The sequence below is a fragment of the Artemia sp. Qi Xiang Cuo genome, chromosome 3 (assembly GCF_049724085.1).
Source record: "Artemia sp. Qi Xiang Cuo chromosome 3, ASM4972408v1, whole genome shotgun sequence".
Taxonomy (NCBI): domain Eukaryota; kingdom Metazoa; phylum Arthropoda; class Branchiopoda; order Anostraca; family Artemiidae; genus Artemia; species Artemia sp. Qi Xiang Cuo.
The window spans coordinates 86,356,392-86,383,219 of NC_142796.1; the positions used below are offsets into that span (position 1 = coordinate 86,356,392).

The 26,828-nt window shown below is 37.0% G+C and overlaps 1 protein-coding gene across 1 annotated transcript in view; it reads left to right on the top strand.

The window, feature by feature from the left end:
* The window catches only part of eEF2 (eukaryotic translation elongation factor 2), an 80,556-nt gene that overhangs the window by 48,537 nt on the left and 5,191 nt on the right, over nt 1-26,828 (top strand). The window contains exons 7-11 of the mRNA XM_089086701.1: nt 8,670-8,912; nt 9,805-10,020; nt 14,942-15,112; nt 22,284-22,401; nt 24,762-24,969. Coding sequence (XP_088942827.1) covers nt 8,670-8,912; nt 9,805-10,020; nt 14,942-15,112; nt 22,284-22,401; nt 24,762-24,969 — 956 coding nt within the window. The remainder of the gene's footprint in view (nt 1-8,669; nt 8,913-9,804; nt 10,021-14,941; nt 15,113-22,283; nt 22,402-24,761; nt 24,970-26,828) is intronic.

Sequence of the window (26,828 nt, forward strand, 5' to 3'; positions counted from 1 at the left end):
GCGTGTCCTTAGAATTTGGCCTACTAATTATCTTGGACCCGAGAGACTAAACTAACGTTGTAGAGAGATTTGGTATAGTACAATAACTTTTATGCATTAAAGGAGAGAATGGTACAGCACTCGGTTTATAGGCATAATCATAAAATACAAATAATAATTTAAATCATACACACTTACGTGGTTAAATTCTTGCTTGAGCTTCCGCTTAAAGTTAAGTAGTTTTTTAACTCGATTGTCAACCATCTTTTCCATATTTTCGAGTTTTCCGAGGAAAACTTCATCATTCGTCGAATCTTCGTCATTCGTCGGAAAATTTCGTCATTGTTTTGAAATACCTTGTCTTCTCACTTGGTGGCAACATATTCGATTCTCTTACATCTTATCATATGAATATCTTATCATCTTATACATCTTATCATATGAATATCTTATCATCTTATACATCTTATCATATGAATATCTTATCATCTTATACATCTTATCATATGCACCATTATCATAGGTGCATATAGTCCATGGCCCATGGGCGTAGGCAGCATATTGTCTAAGGGGGGGGGCAGTCGATAGTGTGATGGAGTTTTATCAACTGTTTTTTTTTCAGCCATATCTAATGTAAATTTGAAGGTCTAGGGGGGGGCAGTTCTATTCCAGGTTTATCGTTTTGTAGCAGCAAGTTTCATATTTATTGGTGTACTAAGTAGTGTTGCCAACCGTTGGTGATATAAAGTAGTGGTCCAAAGTAGTTGCTATTTTGGGTGGCAGGAAAAAGTTGGAAAAAAATTCTTCTACATTGTTCTTTTTTACTTTGCTAAATATTTTAGGGCAGAAAGGTTGGGACGCGAAAAGGGGATTTTGAACACAAGATGACCAATTTCTTTGCTATTAACGACCAAGTTCTAAAAGGTGTTTTAACTATGATGTAAATAATCCCACCTTTTAAATATATTTTAAAGTTAGATTTCCATTTTCTACATTATGATATTCTTCAATACCGAAACGCGTGAATTATTGTGCTAATCCGAGTTTTTCAGTTTTGGGTTCAAAATTTTTTACGCATGACACAAGACCCAAGTCAACAAGCATGGCAAATTTCAATCCTTCACTGTAGAAAATTGGAATTTTGATACCAATAGATACATCAAAAGAATCAGATTTTAATGCTGATTTCAAATATATAAGTTATATTTCCGAAATCTATACTAGCTTACTTTATTATATTTGTATCCAATAATGTCCAGGTTGGCAGACGCTATCCCAAGAACCCAAGTCATTCTTGAATGTCTGATTGATTAGGATCACGTTTTAGCTTCCGTTTTCATATTCAAAACAGCTACAACCGTGAACCTTTTTTCCCAAAATTTCCAAAACGATCCAAAAATTCAGAGGTCATACAAATTTGTTCAGAGAGAGAATCCCGTTAACGCAAAACTGACATATAGATACTTTTTGCCCCAATCGCATATCCTATTTTAAAGTAAAGAAGGGGCATTACAATTTCGCATATCTACACCGCTATTTTGTCAGTTCCTACTCTAGTGGTCAATTTCAAAACTTTTTATATAGAGACCACTTATAATTTGCATTGTTACATTTTTAAATGCTTTTATTAAGATCAATTTATTAAAACCTTAAATGTGAGGTTATTAGAGTAATTAGATTACTAACCAAGAGGCTTCTGCAGCATAGGCTAAATAAATAATTTAATTTAAATACCATTGATCCAGCTTCGTAGTCTTAAAATTTAAGGTTACTTCCCTGAATTATCCTGAGGAAGGAAAGATTTAGGAAATTTTGTGTAAAAACTGGAGTGCGATTTCGCTGAGGAATTTAATCTTGCTTTAATCTTGCATATATTTTTTTATATAGTCGCTATATTTATAAACAGCTCGCAGCGACTCCCCACTCATCCACTCTTATGTCCAGATATTTGAAAAATCCCTCTACTAAATATTGGTATAAATTTGAAATCTAAAAAGGGGACAAATATTTTATTTCGAGTTTGAAAACAGTCAGCTTTCAGGTATTTCTGGACCCTTCTTCAAAGAAAGAAGAAATAATTAGATGCTACGAAAGTAGAATAAAATAAAGGTTACAAAGTTTTCCAACAAAAAGAACAAAATTATATATTTCGGGACCGTTTCTCTGTGTAAAGACGCATTAACGGGCGAAAAAAGTATTGAAAAGACTTGACAAAAATTTTAAAACTTGCATTAGTAACAAAAGTTGGAAAATGTTGCATAATAACCAAAAGACTTTAACGAATAAAATGACAACACTGGAAGTGGGTTCCAACAGCATGCAGAACGAATTCTGTTGTGATTTTAATAATTTAAGTTAAAATAAGTATATATATATATATATATATATATATATATATATATATATATATATATATATATATATATATATATATATATATATATTATTGAGGGTCCACCCCTGTTTCTTTTCCTTTCAGATAAATGACCTATTTTCGTTTTCTTAATTACATTTGCTCATAGTACGTATAATTTCAAAAGACAGGTTAAATTCTCGTTGCTAAGTTAGTGGCGTCGCAATAAGTAAGCTTTGAAGTAAGTTCTATTTTTGTACTTCCTGGTTTGGAGTCATTGAAAGATAAAGCTAAGAGAGTAGAATTCGGTTTGAATGGGGATGGAGATGATTGGTTGGGCCAAGTGAAGGTCCACCCATAAGAACAGTTGTTTACAAAATATTATTTTGATTTAGTCTGCGTTTAGACCCCGTTCGGGGAGATATATTTATGTGGTATTATTGTGATCTTTTTGGAAGAATACAAGTAAGGTATTTTCTACAAACTGTGTACTAGTTTCCGTAACCCAGGCAGGGTAGGAATAGAGCTACGAGGTACCGTCATTATATTGACAAGGAGGTTTGTTACCTCCAAAGAGAGAGTTAGAGATAACCCAAGGCGGGTACATTTGGCTTTAGAAAGTGGCCATTTGACCACTTGATCGCGTTATCATACCCTGGGACAGGGTATACTGTAAATCGGGTAGTACCAAACCCGATATTTGCAGAACCGGTGTGATAGACATGGCATCACAGTATAATTTGGGGCCAGAGCTTTCTCCTCCAATAAGTGGTGACACCCGTATATTACCACGCAAGTGGTGTTGTGGCCTACCGGTATATCACTTGTGGCTAAATACCACGAACATATATATATATATATATATATATATATATATATATATATATATATATATATATATATATATATATATATATATATATTATTGGGGTGTATTTTTACCGCTGGCACTACTTGTTGGGTATTTATTTATACCGCTACTATCACTATGTAGGCTAACTCAACTAGTCTCTTCGAAAACGCGAAATTCTTTTACTATCAGTGCTGTTGATAGCTCCGTTTCTTGCTGCCACCACTTATTGGGGTGTATTTATACCGCTGGCATCACTTATTGGGTGTTTATTTATACCGCTGGCACCACTTATTGGGGTGTAAGTACGGGTGTCGCCACTTATTGATGCAAAAATGGCGCAAAAAGGTTGCCATGCCACTTACTCGAAGGGGGAAGCCCTTGTCAGCCCAAATGTTAGTGGGATTCCCGCGCTTACTCCAACGGTCCACTTGCTGCTACCTATGTTCGTGGAGTTTAGCCACCAGTGTTATACCGGTAGGCCACAACACCAGTGGCGTGGTAATATACGGGTGTCACCACTTATTGGAGGGGAAACCCCGGCCCCAAATTAAAATGCTATGCCCGTGTCTACCACACCGGTTCTGCAAATATCGGGTTCTGCAATATCGGGGAAGAGTATCCCCCAAAGACTCCAGATCAGAGAGGCAAAATCTCGGTAAAGGGATCACAACTTGTCCGCCAGTTGTGAATTGAGAAAAAGGGCTATCTCTCACGTCTTCCCGGAGGGGATATTCCCCAAGGGATTCCTCCCCCTCAAAAAGGAACAAACCCTCTTTTGAGTTGATCAGACCAATATCAGATTCCCTCCCAAATTTTTCCAATCCGACTCGACATTCCATATCTCCCAACTTTCCCCCAACCCTTTGTAGGTCCTTCATCTCTATTTTTTAACTATCTTGTTTTATTCCCCATGGGTCTTTGACCTCTTTTTCCCCCTTATTATTTATGTTTTCAAGGCACAGCCCATCCAACGTTTTAGTTTTCTCCCTATTATCTATGTTTTCAAGGCACAGACCATCCAACATTTTTTTATTTTTAGCCGCTGCAGGCTGAATCTCCAAATTTTGTCTCTTTTTTGCATTCCTCTTTTAATCTCTACTTTTCTCAATTTTGTTATTCGCGCAAAATAATAAATCATCGTTATATCTAATTTGGACTCCAGTGTCCACCATCTTTGACTGCATTACTTCATTGTAGCTACGTTTAATATTTCTTTTCTCTCCTTTAGTCTTCTTTATTCAAATAGTTCGTTATCAAATGGGAATTGAACTCTGACATTTGGTTTTTCATATTCTACTAAAATTTCTCGAACTTTCCGAGGAAAAGCGCGTACAATAAATTTCGTCTCCTCATTCTCTGGTAGTATCAGTGTTTCATTTTGGCAAATTTTTTTCGGCGTCTCGCACTCGTTAAAGGTGTTCTCAATTTTTCCGTCTTCTGGAAATTTTCCAGAAAAATAATTTTTGCGCGTCTTATTTTCAATATTATGTGGTCTGTTTACTTCCGCATCCCATTTTTGTGGATTATCAACATTTTGAACACGAGTATCAGGTTTTTCATTTTTCCGACAGGGCGGCGTAGCCTCCCAATTTGTTTTATGGGCCGGTCCACCTCCCCGCCTTGTCAATGAAGTAGCATATTCTCCCGTCATAGTGTAATTTTGTAATTTTCCCACTGCTAAAGAAATCGCTTTTAACGATAGGAGATTTTCGATACCTCCAAAGTCTCCTCCTACTAAAACATCCACTGCTAGCGTAGGTACTAAGCCTACTTTTTTCGTTTTTCTCTGGACCGTACCGTCCTTCTTTGCAATTTCTATTCTTACCCAAGCAGACGGGCATGGATGCTTGTCTCCATAATAACATAATGTTGTAATCTTATTTTTATGGTCTATCTCCGTTCTATTAATTAGGCCAGTTCGCACATAAGTTTGGTCATTGCAGGAATCAATTGCCATTTCGACTAATTCTCCGTTCAACTTTCCGTATATTTTATGTGATTCTGCAAATGCGTAATTTTCTTTCTTATTATGGGTCATGGCCCAGGCTTCCGTTTTATTTGGTTTTTGGTCATGTTCACTGGGGCAGTTTCTTGCAAAATGCCCTGTGGTAATACAGTTATAGCAAGTTAATTCTACTTGCGCTGTGTTATAGTGCCTATTTTTGTTATACTCTTTATATTGAAATATGTCTGTCTTCTCAACTTCCTCTCTTATTTCGGTCCACCTATTTGCCATTTCCGCCATTCGCTTGTTTTTTCGCTTGTTTTTTGGTTCTTCTCTTTCAAATATATTTTCAATTCTCTGTGGGTATTTTCTAAAAATTGTTCCATTACTGTTTTATCTGTTATTTTCTTTATCTTTTCTTTTATTTCTTCCGGGTCTTCTAACATTCTATAGTTTTCTAACTCTAGCCATTTTAAACACATCTTTCAATTTGTACCCGAATTCTTTATAAGTTTCGTTGTCTCGTTTTCTTTCGCTTCTAAATCTCCTTTGAAAGTTTTCGGGGGAGAGTTGAAACTTTTTAAAAATGGCTTGTTTTAGTCTCAAAATCTTTTGAGTACTCCATTGGTAATGCTTTATATGCAATTTGTGCTTTGTAGTTAAGGAGGGGCTGTATTCTTGTCACCCAATTTTCTCTCGGTAACCCGCTTAATTCCGCCGTTTTTTCAAAATTGTATATGTATAAATGTATATCTTCATTTTCTTTCATTGGTTGAAGATTTAGTGCCTGCATTATCTTTATTGTGGATCATTTCTGAGGCTCTTGGGAATTTCCCCTTGCAATCATTTCCATTATGTATTTTCTTTCCTCTCTGTCTGCCTCCTCCTTTTTTTCTCTGGCTATCCTATGAGCCTCTTCCTTTTTTTCTCTAGCTATCCTATCAGTCTCTTCCTTTTTTTCTCTGGCTATCCTATCAGCCTCTTCCTTTCGTTCTCTTTCTTGTCTATCTTTATCTCTTTCTTTCTTCATGAAATTTAATAGTTGTTGTTTCACATCTATTTGGGTATTTTTACGCGAGCCCCGGCTGGATCTTGATTCAACCCTGCTCCTACTACTCGGACTACTGTGTTTTCGTCTGCGATTATTTCTTCTTAATTCATTTTCTGAATCCGTTCGTTCTATATACGTATTGTCTCTTTCTTTATAGGCTACTCTAGCCTTCTCTTCCTCTTTTTCTATTCTTTCTAATTTCATCTTTCTCAGCCTGCATTTTTTTCTTATATTCTCGGAACTCTCTCTCTAAGGCCTCCATATTAGCCTTTCTTTCCATTTTCCTACTTTTTCTATGGGCTTCACTCGCCCTTCTCGATATTGAGTTAATCTCATCTCTGTCCGACATAATTTCAGAATTTCGTTAACTTCAAATTACCTCTTCAGTCTAAATGAAAATTCTTTTATCCATTTAACTTCCGGTCTCTCGCGAAAAATTGTTTTGACACGCAGCAATTTTAGCCTTATATTTTTGAATACTAATTAGTTGCGCCATATATTGATTCGTAAATTTTGCAATTATGATCTCACAAGGCACAGCCAATAATAGATCTTTATAATTCTTTTAATTGATTCCGTATTTCTTTATTTTCTCTGTATATGTCACCACAATAGTCTACTCTCACTATGTAGGATAAATTAACTAATCTTTTCTAAAACGCGAAATTCTTTTACTATCAGTGCTGTTGATAGCTCCGTTTCTTGCTGCCACCACTTATTGGGGTGTACTTATACCACTGGCATCACTTATTGGGTTGATTTATACCGCTGGCACCACTTATTGGGGTGTAAGTACGGATGTCGCCACTTATTGATGCAAAAATGGCGCAAAAAGTTGCCATGCCACTTACTCGAAGGGGGAAGCCCTTGTCGGCCCAAATGTTAGTGGGATTCCCGCGCTTACTCCAACGGTCCACTTGCTGCTACCAATGTTCGTGGAGTTTAGCCACCAGTGTTATACCGGTAGGCCACAACACCAGTGGCGTGGTAATATACGGGTGTCACCACTTATTGGAGGGGAAACCCCGGCCCCAAATTATAATGCTATACCCGTGTCTACCACACCGATTCTGCAAATATCGGGTTTGGTACTACCCGATTTACAGTATACTCTGTCCCAGGGTATGATAACGCGATCAAGTGGTCAAATGGCCACTTTCTAAAGCCAAATGTACCCGCCTTGGGTTACGGCTAGAAAATCTCTTCACTCTCTCCTTGGAGGTAACAAACCTCCCCGTCAATATAATAATGACGGTACCTCGTAGCTCTATTCTTACCCTGCCTGGGATACGGAAACTAGTACACAGTTTGTAGAAAAGACCTTACTTGTTTTCTTCCAAAAGGGTCACAATAATCCCACATAAACATATCTCCCCGAACGGGGTCTAAACGCAGACTAAAAAATAATAATAATCTTTACAGCACTGTTCGTAGGGGTGGACTTTCGCTTGGCCCAGCCAATCAGCTACATCCCCATTCAAACCCAATTCTACCTCTTAGATTTATCTCTCAATGACTCCCAAACCAGGAAGTACAAAAATAGAACTTGGTTCAAAGTCTACCTATTGCGACACCTCTAACTTAGCAACGTAATTAGCAAGCAAATGTAATTAAGAAAACGAAAACAGGTCATTTATCTGAAAGGAAAAGAAACAGGGGTGGAACCCCAACATATATATATATATATATATATATATATATATATATATATATATATATATATATATATATATATATATATATATATATATATATATATATATATATATATATATATATATATATATATATATATACAGACCTATCTGCTTATTTTTGTCCACTTACTAAATGGAAAAAGGGGAGTATTGAAAAGAATACGCAACGACAACTTAATACACCAGCTGACAATGAGCAAAATATACTTTTATTAGCTGAATTAGAAGATTGTCCTGGAGTATGTTGAGGACCTTAAATGTGTTTTATTAAATATTAATAGATAGTTTAATACTCGGATCAAATAGCCTGTAACGCGCAAAAAGCCTATGTATTGGACGAATGCAGCGGCATATCAAGTAAAAACTAACCTCCTCCAGTGAGAAATAGAAATAACCTCCCACAAAGATCAGAAGTATAAAGATGGGCACGACTACTGCATACCTAAGCAAAATATTATTTGTATCCAACTAATCGCTTTGCTATAACCCGCTCTTATTTTATTTTGAGCACACGCAACAACTTGGCTCTGAAAGAACGCATTTTCTTAGAGTAGATGTCGAGGCACTTGAAGAACTGAGATTGCATAACGGTCCGCTCACTTAGTTCCAGTGAACGCTCAGTTTTCGAAAGATTTTTAAAAACGATGAATTCATATGTTATTATGATGATAATACACAGACCTGTACTTATAAAACAGTGATAGAAAATTACATTGGCTGAAATGTGTAGAATGGTTTTCGTTCAATGTACTTATTGTATAAATGGGAAATAATCCTAGTGTTGTTTTTAGGTAACATTTGTGGTTTGGTTGGTGTTGACCAGTTTTTGGTCAAAACAGGAACGATTACCACGTTCAAGGATGCACATAACATGAGAGTGATGAAATTTAGCGTATCTCCAGTCGTGCGTGTGGCTGTTGAGCCGAAGAATCCAGGCGATTTGCCAAAACTCGTGGAAGGACTTAAACGTTTAGCCAAATCAGATCCTATGGTGCAGTGTATTATGGAAGAGTCAGGAGAGCATATTATTGCGGGTAAGTTGAAATTAGCAATTAAAATTTGAGAGATTTAATTTGGAGCATTCTGCAACCAATCACCCATACAGGAAAATAAAGACTTACTGTTCAAGGACAAGTGGGAAATGATAATTTATAAATGATTTAGAAATAACATCTTAAGCTCTTTGCGATGACAAATTAGATTGTAACCGGAAACCTTTTTACTGATAATTGTGGTTGTTAGTTCATAATCTACATATTTAAATCGACAACTACGTTATAAAAAAATTTGATTTTGAGTTTAGTTTTTGGCTTTTGCTGTATTGTTGCCAGGTTTATAAATGCTGCTGTTGCGCGGTTCCAAAAATCTCGGTTTGTTAGTAGAAAAGTTCACTATTCAATTGTATTCTATCTCTTCATTGTCATGTAGATGGTCTAAAGCCAAAACGGGGGCTGGTGGGATAGCTTTGGGTGGTATTCCAAAAATGGTTTAGGTAATAAATAATGCTGCCTTATGTTCCGATAAATTAACTATATGAATGGAAGAGTATAAATATCTTGAATATGTGGTGTGTAATATGTTATTATGGGCGTGGAAAACATCGTTAGGAGGGAGGCAAAAGACTTTTGAGTCATATCAATTAGTGTCGGTAGCAATTAGAGTGGAAACTGGCGCTTTTGTCAATGAATAAATTGCCAATGCCATCTGGCGTTTCAGTGCGTTCATAGATAAATTTATTATTGAATGATGAATTTTTTCAGCATGTCATATCCCTGTAACCAGCGTGGACCCAGAAATGGGAGAACCCTCCACGTTGTTCAGGGAGACATGGTGACATCTTTGCTGGATGTCTGATAGTTGAATTTGTCTGTTCACTTGTTCTTCTTCTTCTACTATCTTTGTCTAATCGCTTTTCTTCAATTTTAGGTGCTGGTGAGCTCCATCTGGAAATTTGTTTAAAAGATTTAGAAGAAGATCACGCCTGCATTCCTATTAAGAAATCCGACCCAGTTGTGTCCTATAGAGAGACAGTGGCTGAGGAAAGTAATCAAATGTGCTTGAGTAAGTCTCCAAACAAGCATAATCGTCTATTTATGAGAGCTGTACCTATGCCCGAGGGCTTGCCTGAAGACATTGACAAAGGTATGTTTGACTTCCTTTGCAATAATTTGAAACTAATTATCACATTCAATTCACATTATTAAGTATTTCAAGCATGCGCTAGTTTCGGTTCTAGGCCTGGGCATGGTGGATAGCTGCCCCCCCCCCCCTCAGTCTTAAAAGGAGGTTATTAAACGTAAGCTATAGATTTCGAGAATAGTGAGTCAACCAATTCCGAATGCTAATTTCTTCTTATGTGATATTAAATTGCTTTTTTTTATAATCTGTAATTATTTTAAATTTATAAAGTAATTAAAACAAAAATTGTTTAAACAGAATTGTTAACTAATTCTAATTAATTATTTCTAATTTATAGTTGCCATCGAAGCAATTTATTGTTAAAATTACTAATAAAATTGTTCACTAATTGAGGGAAGTTTTAACAGACGTGCGCTGGCCAAACTCCTGTCAACTTTCTGTGATCATTCAATTCTTTTGGCTTCAGGAATTTTTTCCCCTTCTTAAAGAATTCTAAAAGCATCCAGATTATTTATTTAAAAAATATTTAATTTCTGTGGTTTCTTCCATCTTGGACGATAAACCGGGTTCTTGTTAAAATATTGCTTGTCCCTGATATTACATTAAAGCTGGAATTCCTTCAAAGTAAGCTCTCAAAAACAGTTGAGTTGTGGTAATAGGGACATTCTAAAATGTTAAGGAAAAGCAAAAAGGAGAATATATCTCCATAAGTTTTAGGAAAATATATCTCCATGTCCCTCTTGAACTCCAGTCATGCCTTCTGTTCATCTCAAGGTGGGCCTTATATGACAATCTTTGTGGCTGTGGAAGTTTCATGCGCTAAACAGTTTTTGGCCTGTAAAATTGGTCGAAATTTAGTTATACTTCTTTGGAGTGGATTATGAAATTGAGGAAGTCTCGAAAACAAAAAAGGATACGAGCAACAAAGGAAACAAGCAAACAAAGCAAACGAGCAAACAAAGGAAAAGCATTCTGATTAAGTTAATCGATCGGGCATGTCTAATTTTAGTGGAATCGATGCCTAACTCATTTTTGACAGACTTTTTATGTTCCCTTTTTGTATTTGTTTTTATGTGTTTCTACCTTTTAATCCACAGAATATACAATTTTAGAGTATGGGAGGGGGGATGACAATTGTATAAATACTTAATATATTAATTGTATAAATACTGACAATGATGACAATTGTATAAATACTTAATATATTAATTGTATAAATACTGACAATGATGACAATTGTATAAATACTTAATATATTAATTGTATAAGTACTGACAATTGTATAAATACTGACAATGATGACAATTGTATAAATACTTAATATATTAATTGTATAAATACTGACAATTGTATAAATACTGACAATGATGACAATTGTATAAATACTTAATATATTAATTGTATAAATACTGACAATTGTATAAATACTGACAATGATGACAATTGTATAAATACTTAATATATTAATTGTATAAATACTGACAATGATGACAATTGTATAAATACTTAATATATTAATTGTATAAATACTGACAATGATGACAATTGTATAAATACTTAATATATTTATTGTATAAATACTGACAATTGTATAAATACTTAATATATTAATTGTATAAATACTGACAATTGTATAAATACTTAATATATTTATTGTATAAATACTGACAATGATGACAATTGTATAAATACTTAATATAAAACTAATTGTATAAATTACTTGCCATTCTGTCGATTTTACAGCTTTTGTGGGTAGATTTAAGACACACTGTATTAACTGAAATTATATGATGACAATTGTATTAAATGATGACATTTAAAAACTGTATTAAATGATGACAATTGTATAAATATTTAATATAAAACTAATTGTATAAATTACTTGCCATTCTTTCGATTTTACAGCTTTTGTGGGTAGATTTAAGACACACTGTATTAACTGAAGGATAATAATTAACCTTATGCAGATTTAAGCGAGTCTATATTCTCATGTTTAGAGAGTTGGTATGCCTAGTGCGGGGCTCCCACGGCGTCAATAAAGTTGATAAGCTGTCCTCTAAGTTAATAAACCGTTTTCCTCGCATAACTTTGTTGACTTTATTGTTGTGAGCTTTTTTTAACTTTTTCAAGGAAATCCGCAATGTTCAACCAATAGCAGAAGACATGGAAAAGTTCAAATAGACAACATACAAATTAGTGTCTACAAATATAATAGTGTATGCATGTTTAAATATTTTGCTTGTTTAAAGCATAATGGTTGCAAAAAAAATATATTCATTTATTATTATAAAAAAAAAAATACTTGAAGGGCTCTAGTCGTTTACCACCCCGGTGGTTACCCCCCCCCCCGGAAAATACCCCCCCCCCCCCCGTCGAAAATTAGGCTTTCCAAATTTGAGAATTTTATTTGAGTTTTGTTTTTATAATCTCCGTGGGGGAAGGAATTTTGGTACTTGGGTATTATGCGTCACTCACTCAAGTTTACGCTGTGTAAAATTCGAGAACAAACGCGTTTTTTCGTTAGTTTCTTCGTTACTTAAGAAATAAATTTGGGCTGTAGATTTGCACATCAGAAGGGGGGGGGGGGGTAAAGTGCAGCGGGTCTGCATGCAAAATATCTGTGGTACAATTATTCTTCATATTAGATAGATAGATTGTGTTTTAAAGCCAAATATACGGCCACAGTATAACAGAGATGACACAGATGAACACAGTAAAACAACATAAATGAAAGGCACAAATACAACATAAACTTAGATCAGCGATCATCATAATACTCATAAACACTACATTAACCTAATAATAGTACGTCATCTTAATGAAGATCGGTCATTGAAAAAAACAACAACTTAAAATGAAACATCACATTTACTTGTACTTGTTGCGGGACCAGACGCGGACGCCTCACCTGGCATCTAGAAGACTACGTATGATTGACTTCCATTTGTCGTGATCTTGTGCCAGCTCTTCAGCAAAACGGAGCAAGCAGCTGTCCCAATTTCTGCCAAACTTTCAAAATTCACAAATGGGGTTGAGGGTGTTTTTGGCAGTTGTCCACCAATTCTTCAATTGACCACCAGGTCGCCTGCGCTAATCTGACAATGGAACAGCTAGAAGCACTTGCTTTATGATGCGGTCATTGGGTCTTCTAAGGACATGACCAAGCCAACTTAGTCTTCTCTGTTTTACAATCATGGCGGCGGGTTCGATGTCACAACGGCGGTGGCGCACATCAACATTTGAGATTCTATCGGAGTATCGAATCCTCAGGATTTTTTGTAGACAGCGGTAGTCAAAGACTTCCAAATTAGGGAGATGAAGCGCCTTCAGTGGTCAAGTCTTTGCTGCACAGAAGAGAACAAATCTAACAGTCGCATTATAGACAGAAAGTTTTGACTTCATGCTGATCTCCCGCTGGATCCACAGATGGCGGCGGAGTTGTGAGAAGATGGCTTGGGCTTTGTTGATTCTGTTCTGTATGTCAAGGTCACAGCCTCCGCGATAGTCTATTATTGAACCAATATAGGTAAAGCTGTTAAATTTTTCCAATTCTTGTCCGTATAGCACAAGCTCATAATCCGACTATATGTTTAGGTCCATGCCTTTAGTTTTGGCCATGTTGATTTTCATACCCAGTAGCTGAGAGAAATGTGCTATTTCATTTAAAATTGCTTGGGCAGTTGCTGGATCAGCAGCAAGAGCGTCGATGTCATTCGCGTAGTCCAGGTCAGACAAGTTAATGCCCAATCCCATAACAACACCATCAAGACTCGTGAGTGCACTCTATCTAGAATCCAGTCTATACAGTTGTTAAACAAAACAGGGGACAATATGCACCCCTGTTTTACACCACTTTCGACATTGAAGGGCTCAGTTTCATCGCCCAGCATTCTTACTGTCGATTTGCAATGCTTGTAGTAGGCCTTCAACAGTTCTATGAATTCTACTGGCATACCATCTTCCAACATGATTATTTCCCATATATTCTGTCACTTGGTGTCTTGTCTCGCGCTAAGCTGAAAGAAACTAACGAAGAAGCCGGTTTGTTCTCGAGTTTTTTCACAGCGTCAACTTGAGTGAGTGGCGCATAATACACAAGTATCACAAAACTCCTTCCCCCCACGGAAATTCAAAAAATAAAATTCTCAAATTTGGAAGCCTTATTTTCCACGGGGAGTGTTTACCGGGGGCGGGGGGGGAGAATTATTATTTTTAACATGGATTTTCTTAGAAAACCCCAGAGATGGAAAGAATGCCAAGATGTTAAATGTAAATGTTGTATGCTCAATAAGCTTTAATTGCCACATCTCGGGGGGAATCTCAAGAGATAGAAGACATGTTTTGTATTTGATATTTCCACAATAGAAATAAAAAAGCAAAATAAGATTACAACACTAGGGGAGTTATTCTCTCATTTGCTCGATCTTGCTTTAAGTAATTGATAATTCCGGTAACTGAGAGCCGGATCACGTGAGATTATACATCGGGTAGCTGCGATGTCTCCAAAGACGCAAAATTCTAACATGGATCTCCGATATGTTTTTCGATTATCGCCGAACAGAGTACGTTTTCTTTGGATTTAATGCATCAAGCCAAGCAAGGGTATATTATTATGTTATTATACAGCCAGGTTTCATTAAAAGGTGGACAAATTTTGTTTAACGTGTCCATCCTGTTTTATCTTATGACAGGGGATTGAGTTGAAACATTTAGGTTTTCTGGAGGGAAGGGGTGTATGTGGTAGGGTGGAATTGTGTATCTTTTTTTATCAACGAGTCAGGTATAATGATGAGACTGAGAAACTGAACTTTTTGTGAAAAAATGATTCACAATGGCTTAATCTTTTCTGATGTTGCAGCAGAACTTTAATTTTTGATCACTTTATCTTTTGATCACTTTGATGCTGATTAAATTTTGTTTTAAGGTGAGGTCAATCCACGTGACGACTTTAAGATCCGTGGTCGCTACCTTGCTGATAAGTATGAATATGACATTACTGAAGCAAGAAAGATCTGGTGTTTTGGTCCTGACACCACTGGACCCAATCTTCTTATGGATTGTACTAAAGGTGTCCAGTACCTTAATGAAATTAAGGGTAAGTAGGTTTTATTCGGTTTTATAATAGTCGGAAAAAAATTATTTTGGGTAATATTACTAATATTTAGAAAAAGAACAGGTAAAATAGATGATGTTGGTGGCGATCGCGACATGGCTTTTCGAAAGTAAAAAAAATTACTTGAAATACACATTAATCTCTTACGTCTCGTATGTCTGAAGAGGACAAACATTTTTATTCTTGAATATGGATTAGTTTAGTATCTTTACATTTAAAAAATGAACTTTTGCCTAGATGTGTCGCAACAAGTGGCTTGACTAATAGGGAATATATTGACGTGGTGCTTCCTAAATTGATGCACTATCCTCTATTAGAGGAGCTGTTGAGGAGCTTATACCCGGTTGAAGTCATCTGTAATTTTTCACATGGCTACTCGTCACAACTGTGTTCAGTAGGGAAATCTGCCAGGAATACCCTACAGAGTGTTTTCTTTGACTCACTGTTTCCATGTTGAATGACCTTCCAGGAGGGATTGTCCTAAAAGAACGTTTTCTGAGTTGCTTTAACAGAAGGCCTAGTAAACATCTTCCTACTTAATAGTTCTCAGGAAAAGCGGTAACTGATTCAAAGGGGAAAGTTTTAAAGCCTCGTTTAGATTCAATCACCGCTCAATGAACTATCATCGCAAATGTCGAAATCTTGAAAGTGTTTTGCCTCTTTGTTTTTGGCATTACACTAGATAGTTTAATCCAAGGGCTGGGATTGGAGTCACGATGTCGCTGATTATTTGGTTTGAAACTGGGGTCATTGTTGCGACATTGTTATCTCAGCCAGACTCGACCCAGCTCCAAATGGGTGCCTGGGGGAAAGTCACCGGAAGCGTTGGACGATTTGCCCCAGCCCCTCATTGTACTCCCGACCAAAGGCAGAGAATCAGGAGATTTGTATCCGCACTACGCAGACCATTGTGGCAGTGCAAAATAAATCGTAGTCCACTCAACATATTGACTACGTTTTCACTACGCAAATGACTACGCTGATTACTAGAAGAGTCGTTTTCTAGTAATCAGATTAAAATAAAAATAAATATGATAAAGGGAAGCGGGAGGCCCCATCAATGTTTTAATTCTATGTGTGATACTCTAATCACATCCCATCCCCTTGGACTATTAATAAGATTTTTAGTTAACTCTAGGGATTTCAGAAATTCCAGAGCACTGTCGATCAGTGGGCTACCACTTACGTGGTTTTTCGCTTTTGCAGCAGTGCGAGATTAATCTTAGCAGACCCAGCAGGTGTATCTTGACCTGAGATATATCTTCTAGATTCTAGCTAACAATTCATTATAAATGATGCTTTATGAAGCATTCAGAAAGTTTTCTAACTAAGTTTTTTGAACTAGATCATCTTCATCTATGGGGGAGCAGGGGCTGTAAAAAATCTTCTAGTTTGTTGACCTCTAGGTATGACTGTCAATGCAAGCTCAGTTCCTTGGTAGGACGTCTGCACTTTTATGGGATATCTTTATTTAGAGAAATCGCCATATGACAGCTGTATTATAAGATATGTATCACAGGTAGTAGTGGATTTAAAATTGAAGATGACCAAAACTAAAGCTTAAAAATGGCCTGTACTTCGGAGTGTGCGCGCTCCGACTGGATTCGGTAGAGGTCTTTCCTAGCTAACAAACGAGCTGCTGGTCAGTTGTCTCCGAGCACCTGGAGAGTCAGGACAGGCATTTGGGCATGGCGTTTTTCTATGAATGGTGCATGCCAGAAATTCGGCGTTCGTTAGAGCAGAGGTACGCGATTAAATTCTGTGTAAAACTCGGTAAATTTGCGACAGAGACGTTTGATATGATCAAGCAGGCTTGCCCTGATGTTGCTTTAACAAGAAGTGGTGTTTCGGTGGCACCGGGCCTTTCGGGAGGGCCGGGAAGAGGTCGACGATGCAGACAGCGCTGGAAGACCTTCGACTTTGACAAAACCGACAGTGTGACTCGTGTGCGCAAACTTTTGAACTCAGACCGTCAACTAAACATTCGTTTATTTGCCCAAATGTTAAATTTACCAAAATCTGTCGTTCATGACATTTTGACGGTACATTTGAACATGCGCAAGGTGTGCGCTAAGATGGTCCCAAAAGTCCTCGCTGACGAACAGAAATTGCGGCGAGTGGAAGTGTGCCAAGAAAATTTGAACATCTGTGAAAGTGACCCCCAATTTTTGCGTAACGTAATCACAGGTGACGAGTGCTGGATCTTTGAGTATGATCCCGAGACAAAGAGACAATCTTCCGAGTGGCACACATCGGTGTCTCCTCGCCCAAAAAAGGCAAGAATGAGCAAATCCAAAGTGAAAACGATGCTCATTGTCTTTATTTGACATCAAAGGCATTGTCCACTAAAGAATTTGTTCCTCCTTGACAAACCGTCAATGCCAAGTTTTCTGTGTAAGTGCTCAAGAGACTCAAACAAGGGTCAATCCGGTCCGATAAGACATTGCAGCCGACCGGAAGTTGCACCAAGACAGCGCCCCCGCTCACACCGCCTTTCTCGTGAACAGCTACCTGGCCAAGGAACAGCTACAGTTACCATCCCAACGCTTCCGCAGCCGCCCTACAGCCCAGATGTGGCCCCCGGACTTTTTTGTTTCCTCGCCTGAAAAGGCCGATGGAAGGCAAGTATTTTGAGGCGACAGAGGGGATCCAAGCAGCATGCACTGCGGCTCTCTAGGCTATTCCGGAGAATGCATACCAAGATTTCTTCAATGCCTGGAAATCGCGCTGGCAGCGCTGCATTGACGCAGGAGGAGCCAATTTTGAAAGTTTTTAATCAACTCAGTCCTATTACTTCCCGGACAAACCCTGTATATTACAGGTAGTAGTGGATTTAAAATTGAAGATGACCAAAACTAAAGCTTAAAAATGGCCGCACAGAAAAAAATGATCAAAAATTGCGTAAAAATTAGAAAATCGGTTCTGGGTTCTATATATATATGTATATATATATATATATATATTGGTATTCACTTTAAAATTATCCTTTGTTTTAATATATTTCAGGTTATTTTATTTGTTATAAGATCTTTTTTAAAACTTGGGCTTTGAAACTCACGATCAGTGTTGATCAAAAGGCTAACACCTACGTGGTTTTTCGACACCTTCGTTGCAGTGTAAGATCGACCTCAACAGACCCAGCAGGTGCATCTTGATCACTATTCGGATAATCCCTTATCTGTCTTATCCGCTTCAAACTAACCTCCCCGGGTTATCATACAAGATAGCAACACGCGCTTATCTGGCAACTTGTCATCTGATACGCTGTATGCAACTAGGCAAACAATAATATTAATCACGTGTACTCCAATAAAGGTTGTATCCAGGATTTTGTTTCCGGTCGGGCGGGGGGGGGGGGGTTACAATAAAAAACTTACGAAAACTCGTGCATATTTGCTACGTTTTCAGGAGTCTGATAAAATTTTCGGTGTGGGGAAGTAGTATAATTTACTTGAGTGGTATACTCTACTTAAGGTCGTATCCAGGATATTGATAGAGGCGGGGGGGGGGGTACAATAAAAACCTTAAGAAAATACATGAAAATTTGTTTATCCGTGGAGTAATATAACCTCTTAATGGTTGGTTAATACAGCCACCACTCCCCTCCCCCCGCACTGTTCATAATAGCATTGTTAATTCTAACAAAATCAGAAACTCATGAGCACTACCGATCAATGGGCTACTATTTACATGGTTTCTCGCTGTTGCAGCAGTGCAAATCGATTTGCGCCAGCTACTCATTGTACTATCGGCCAAAGGCAGAGAATGAGGAGATCCGTACCTGTGCTACGCAGACCATTGTGGCAGTGCAAGATAAATCGTAGTCCACCCAGCATGTGGACTGCGTTTTCACTGCGCAAATGACTAAACTGATTTCTGGAAGTCATCTAGTAATCAAATTCAAATAAAATAACTGCCGATGAAATGGATCGGGGGTCCCATCAATGTGTTGATTCGCTGAGTGATAATCTTTAAATGATTGGTTAAAACATCCTAATCCCCCTCCCCCTGGACTATTCATTGGATTTTTATTTAACTTTAGAGGCTTTAGAAATTCCAGAGCACTGTCGATCAGTGGGCTACCACTTACGTGGTTTTTCGCTTTTGCAGCAGTGCGAGATTAATCTTAGCAGACCCAGCAGGTTTATCTTGACCTTAGATATATCTTCTAGATTCTAGCTAACAATTCATTATAAATGATGCGGTATGAAGTATTCAGAAGGTTTTCTAAGTAAGTTTTTGAACCAGATGTAAGCTCAGTTCCTTGGTAGGACGTCTGCACTTTTATGGGATATCTTTATTTAGAGAAATCGTTGTCATATGACAGCTTCATTATAAGATATATATCACATATAGTAGTGGATTTAAAATAAAAGATGACCAAAAAACTAAATTTTATGATTTATACATACAAAAAAAATGATTATACTATAGGAAAACTAAGAAACTAAGTTGTGGATTTTTTTACAATGATATATATATATATATATATATATATATATATATATATATATATATATATATATATATATATATGCTGGGAACCCGGAGGTTTCACCACTGGGCCCCGGCACGCGGCAGGCTTCATATTATATATATATATATATATATATATATATATATGGATTCTCACTATCGCTCGTCTTCTAAACGCAGACAATATTGTTCAGGTTAGTGGGACAAAAACTTATTTTTCTTCCAACAATTTATCTAGTCCATATTTTTGTTTTTCAAAGGTATGTTTGATATGGATCCATGTCAAAATCCCAAATGTCAAAACCTTATCCATGTCAAAATCCCAAACCCAATCATCATCGCTATCATTTTCAATCATCACACGTTTTGATTCTTGCTGTTCAGGTTGATTTTCATTGACTCGTTCACATGTTCTGTGTCGCATGTCTTCTAACCACGTGTGTCTTTGCTTTTTATTTTTAACTTGCTCACATGCTCGGTGTCACATGACCTCTAACCGCGCGTCTTTCTATTTTCATTTTTGACACGCCACCGCTTTTTTCTAAACGTTTGTGTCTTTGCTTATATGATGTACTAACATAGTACATGACATCATTTGAGAAGAAAAAATTAAGGCTCTTAACGGTTTTTCTCAGACTAATGACCTATATAGATCGTTTTTTATGCGAGAATATCTCGAGATCGAAAAAAATATGGAGCTGTTTTCGAGAACATACATACATACACAATCATTGCTCACATATAAAGATAAATTGGTATTCATCTTAAAATTATCCTTGTAACTAGGTAACTAGGTAGACATTAATATTAATCACGTGTACTTCACTCAAGGTTGTATCCAGGATTTTGTTGGGGGTTGGGGGGGGGGGGGGTGTTACAATAAAAAACTTGAGAAAACTTCAAAATTTGTTTCAATGCATATTTGTTGCGTTTTTACGAGTTGGACAAAAATTTCAGGGGGGGGGGCAATAGTATAATGTACTTGAGTGGTCTACTTCACTCAAGGCCGTATCCAGGATATTGATAGTGGGGGTACAGAATGATAGTACAATAAAAACTTTGGAAAATACATCAAAATTGATTTATCTGTGGAGTAGTATAACCTCCCATTGATTAGTTAGCACACCCACCACTCCCCTCCCCCCGAACTATTCATACGATCATTTTCAATTCTAATAAAATTAGAACTCGTGAGCACTGTCGATCAATGGGCTGCCATCTACATGGTTTCTCGATTTTGCAGCAGTTCAAAATTAAAATTAGCAGACCCAGCAGGTGTATCTTGATCCTTAAGATGTATCTTCTAGAATCTAGCGAACAAATTAATTACGTGAATTCGCCAAGTCAGGATCTTTGAAGGAACTTTTAATACATTCTCATTGCCCCTCCCCCATTGTCTTAGCGACGGCTTTTTATAAGATCTTTTTTTAGCATAAGCGATTCAGAAATTTGAAACCAGTATCGGTCAGATCGTTTGTATTTTGACTAGAGGGAATCAGAGATGATCTTATTAAGTGAATTCGGGAAGCACGGTTAACTCCTTCACAAATTCGTAAGATGAATTCAGTTGGTAATATGATCTGTAAATGATTGGTCACTGTATTTTCTTATCCCCCTGTCCTCCTTTTTAATCCTAAACTAGTTTTTGTGTTGGTCAAAACGTGAGGTTTTTTTGTTTTTTTTTTATCAGAGGGAGTCAGAAATCTTCTTGTGCAAATTTTGAAAGTAACATAATCTTTAAATGATAGGCTACCACCACATTCGCCTTCCAGCGTCAGCTGTTTGTCAGATTTTTTTTTATAAGGGATTTAGAAATTCTAGAGCACTGTCGATCAGTGGGCTACCACTTACGTGGTTTTTCGCTTTTGCAGCTGTGCAAGATTAATTTTAGCAGACCCAGCAGGTGTATCTTGATCACTAGGATATATCTTCTAGAATCCAGCGAACAAATTAATTATGCCAATTGTCAAGTAATACGGTCTTTGAATAGAACACATTCCACTTATCACCCTCACCTCCCCGGGGGGGGGGGGTCGATTTTACAGTAGGCATCAAGACATGGATAATTGTAGGAAAAAGCCAAGACAGATAGTCCGAGTAATTGAGAGGCAAAAATGTCTAAATGGCACGGGTAAATGTTGGGAGTAGGTATGACTCTTATTGGACAAGTACTCGTGTTTTAGTGGGGGGATTTAGAAAACCATGGTAGTTATTCATTGAAAATTAAATATGGAATTATTCTTTGATTGAATAATTAATATGGACATTTCTACTGCCCCTCCCCCCAGAAAACCATGGTAGCTTATGCAGAAATGTTGTAAGATATGAGAAAAAAATAGAATGAAATGTTAAGGAATAAATTTCATGAAAAGAGGAAAATACTCGTAAAGAAAGCTCAATTGAAGTAGTGTAAAACATTACGAAATACGGGCCTGTCGAAAATAGTTTGCCTGTGAGGGAGCAAATACCTTAATAACTGAGTTATTGAGTAATGCCAATTTTGATTGAAATATTTATTGAAATTCCCGAGGTTTAAAATATATGTATAGAAAGTACTTCAAATAAATTTATTTAAAATCATTTACAAGTTTAGTTTTGTACTGTCAGATTTTCTGCTTTCTACTCTGCTAATGTTTATATTTCATACAAAGTATGATTATTTTTATTCGTCTAATAGATTCAGTTGTGGCTGGGTTCCAGTGGGCAACCAAGGAAGGCGTTCTCTGTGACGAGAACTTGCGTGGTGTTAGATTCAACATTTATGATGTGACCCTTCACACTGATGCCATTCACAGGTAAAGAATCGTCCTAACTTGTTATTTATATATTCTTTCTTTATCTCTTCTGTACACGTCTAAAAGGAGCCTCTTCCTACACCCTTACCCTACTCGCAAACAATTAAGTGCTGCCTTGTTACTGGTATTTAAACAGGTTTCATGTTTTTTTTTTTGTTTTTTTTTCAGAGTCTACCATACCCTTCAAATCATGAACAGTCCTATTCTCCTTACAATCAGCCTCAAGATTTTTGTTTATTACTTATTTTGCTTGTTAAAGTATCAGTCTCATCAAACATTATCTTAGAAAAACAATTGTTTTCAAATATGGGTACTCCTGTACTAAACGGACTCTTTTATATACTGCTAGTTTCGTTAACGCTAATGAAATAAAATAAAACAGGATGAATATATAATAGTTTAGAAACAAGTTTGGGCTATATATTTGCACTTTGGGGGGGGGGGCGGCAAAGCATACCATATATTAAATACTTAGCTTCGGATGAAGCTAAGAACCTAAATATGAAAGTAAATTCCACTAAGTCAAATTTAATGACGATACATTTCTTGAAATCTATTTCCGCATTCCTTGACACTATCCCCCCAGATATTTTTGTGTCTTCTTTTAAATTACTTGGGATTGCAATTTCCTCTTATTTAAAGTGGGATATCCACGTGAAAGAAATTGTCCGTAGAGCTAATGCGTCCATGTCTCTCCTTAAGCTCTTGAATAAATTTAAAATGCCAGGATGTCCCCCCATCCCATTCCTTAAGGATTTACACTTCCTTTGCCTGCCCGCATCTCGAATATGCTTGTCCAGTTTGGCATCCTGGCATCTCCCGTAATGAATCAGATAAAATTGAATCTATTCAAAAAAGAGCCCTAAGAATAATTTTTAAAGAAACTTTTGTACCAGATTCACTTCTTCTAAAAAAGGCCAAGCTGAAAAATCTTGAGCACAGCAGAGGAATGCTGTGCCTCTGTTTCGCGAAAAAAGCAATAATAAACACTTGCACAGAAAACATTTTTCCCAAAAGACACTCACTATCCAGACACCGCCTGCCACGTACTGTTTCTGAACCCATCCCTATCTTGTCCCCCATCCGTTCTTTAACCTCCAGATATGAAAAAACCTTTGTCCCCTTCATTACTGATAAAATAAACCACTAGTTTTTTTTTTTTTTTTTTTTTTTTTTTTGTACTGGTGATAACCATGCTGGTGTCCGTTTTGCTCTTCCATTCCCGCCCCTTTTTATATACTCTCTTTTAAACCTTTTTAAAATTATTTTTATTTCAATTTTTTATTTTGTTTTGTTTTAATTTGTGCCTTTTTAACTTTCTTACATTTGACACTTTTTGTTTTTTAGACTAATGAATGGCTTTGCCTTTCTGATATTGTTGTTTTTGGCCTTGTTTAGCCAGTTTTTTAGTTGTTGTGCTATTTCTATGTCTTTTTTTTTTTATATGACCCCGAAATGCGAATTCGGCCCTTCGGGGCTTGTGATAGTCATTTTTTGAAATAAATATCTTATCTTATCTTACGTAACCTAACCTAGGTACCTCCCCCCCCCCTAAACCCCAAAAAACAACAGTTTAAATATAGTTCCTGAGTGAGAAACCCTTTGTTTATATTCCACAAGCCAGCGTAAACCTGTTTTTCATCACGCGTCTTGGTCTATTTCGTGACTGGTTTCCATTGCAGTATATTAAAAGAGTCCGTTTAGTACAGAAGTACCTAATATAACGTTATTTGTGGTTTCTTTATCCAGTTTACACATAAATCGGTGAAGGGGCCTTCTTCACACCTTCCTCTATTATTGTTTACGTGTGGCGTTACTCCTTTTCTGAGGCTAGCGGGGATAACTTGTCCAACAACTAGACCAAACCGTTTCAAGTAGTAATCGAGCTGTCTCGTCAAACGCCAAGGATGTGTAATCGAGCTTACCGGATTGGTAGTTGGTATAATCAAACGTGCCATGAATGTTTTCCTACTTGTCCATACCTGTTGTAAAGAGAGAAAAAATGTTCAGCATTGCTAAATGAGCATTTTTTTCGGTAGATATTATATAAATTTGCTCGTTAGATGACAGTAACTAAGTGAATTATTTAGCAGTGAATTAGGCAAGTTAAAAGAATTATTCATGAAAATCATTTCACGACATATTAGCTCGTGACGACGAAAACCGACCTGCCTTTCCGTCATAAGGAAACTTAAAATAGTTTCAAATACAAATCTCCCTAACTTCTGACGTCATTTAAATCTCGGGAAAAGTTAAGGATGAAGTGTCTTGGTATACCCGATCATACCATGAGTGTTCTTCTATTTACTCATGCATCCTTCAAGAAACGATGATACCTAATGAACTTTTTTGTTGCATAGAGGCGGTGGTCAGATCATTCCAACTGCTAGACGTTGTCTCTACGCGTGTCAGCTTACTGCTTGTCCTAGACTTATGGAGCCAGTTTACCTCTGTGAGATTCAGTGTCCCGAAAACGCAGTCGGTGGTATCTACGGTGTGTTGAATAGAAGAAGAGGACATGTTATTGAAGAAAACCAGGTTGCTGGCACGCCCATGTTCGTAGTCAAGGTACAATTGATAAAGTATTTATTTGAATAGCATACATTATAAGAACTTTAATTAGGTGTTTAAAGACTGTCAAATAGTTTAGCTTTACGGAATTTAACTGAAAAGGTGCTAAACCGGTATCGGTTCAAGTTGCTTTACCAGGGTTATTTTGCGAAGAATCCAGGGCAGATATTTAACGGAATTTAACTGAAAAGGTGCTAAACCCGTACCGGTTCAAGTTGCTTTACCAGGGTTATTTTGCGAAGAATCCAGGGCAGATATTTAACGGAATTTAACTGAAAAGGTGCTAAACACGTACCGGTTCAAGTTGCTTTACCAGGGTTATTTTGCGAAGAATCCAGGGCAGATATTTAACGGAATTTAACTGAAAAGGTGCTAAACCCGTACCGGTTCAAGTTGCTTTACCAGGGTTATTTTGCGAAGAATCCAGGGCAGATATTTAACGGAATTTAACTGACAAGGTGCTAAACCCGTACCGGTTCAAGTTGCTTTACCAGGGTTATTTTGCGAAGAATCCAGGGCAGATACCGTATCAGGATCATCAGTGCAATGTGATCAATAACAATTTGTTACTCCTGATCCACAATGCCCAGTCAATGTTCCATTCGGGAACTCATTAGCTAACGGCTTCCGACTAATATAGGCAGCGCTGCGCTGCCTTCCTATGTAAAGAACTATTTGTGCAATTTTTTTTTTTTAGACCAGGGCAACTTCGTATAGAAATAGTTGTTGTTGAAACTTCAAAAATAGCTCATTCGATTGGAAATTGAGAGGGCTATTGCCCTTTGTTAATAGTCAAAAGGGATTGGAGGGCTAAAAGCCCCCCCCCCCCCACGCAAGTCATTTCCCCAAACCCATCCAATCAAAATTGTAAGATAGCCATTTTCTTCAGCCCTACTCATGTTAAAGTTTCTGTTTGTTTTGAATTTCATTTATTTATTGAGCGGTTAGTGGCAGTTTTACCCTTGTTGGATTACTTGACTTTATTTTTGGTCATTTTTGGCAAGTGCGAAAATTGTAACGAACTCATTACGCTAAAGTGACGATGTGGAATTGCTAGATGGTGATAAAATGGGGTCGAGATATTAATTTATTTTGGCTTAAGGGTAGCTGTACTTGCCGCAATCATTTACTTATAAGTTGGGGCTGAAATATTGGATTAAGCAGATGCTAGTGTGGGGATTTTATTGAAATTCGATCAATGATCAGTACTTGCGTTCATAAGTAATATCGCTCCATTACAACTTTATTATATAGGTCTTAGGGATAAATTAAATTATTTCTTATAGATTTGACTTTGTTTTTTTTAAAATCAAATTACATATTTTATAACATACTGGCCCGTATAAAAATTTACGATATTCCCATAAAGCCCTACTTTTACACTTAGCCTTAATATGCCAGTATTTCTTCGCATCACAACTTGATTGGGGGTATCTAATTTTTAACATAAAATCGGCTTCTTTCAATTGACTTTGCAGTGCCAAAAACGGCGCAGAATATGAACTACTAGCAGCCAACGAGTATCCTTCAGTGATGAGCCAATTAGGTGTCCCAGGTATGTTATCTGCTCCACATGTCTGAATTCAGAGCTTCCCAGGCGGACTAACCTCACGTTTAGAATTCTAAAAAGCATGTGTTAAAGAAGTGCTATCTTCTGATAAAGTTCCACTTCAAAAAACTTTCCTTAACCTATATTACTTGGGTTACAACCAGGTCTTTGAGTAATTTTCTTGCTTTGATTCAGTATGCCAAATGCTATGCTAGGCTAATCTATTATTTTAATTAGTAATTATTATCAGATGATGAAACTTCCAGCAAGTCGTAGCTCTGTTGATCTTTGAGACCCAGAGATGGGA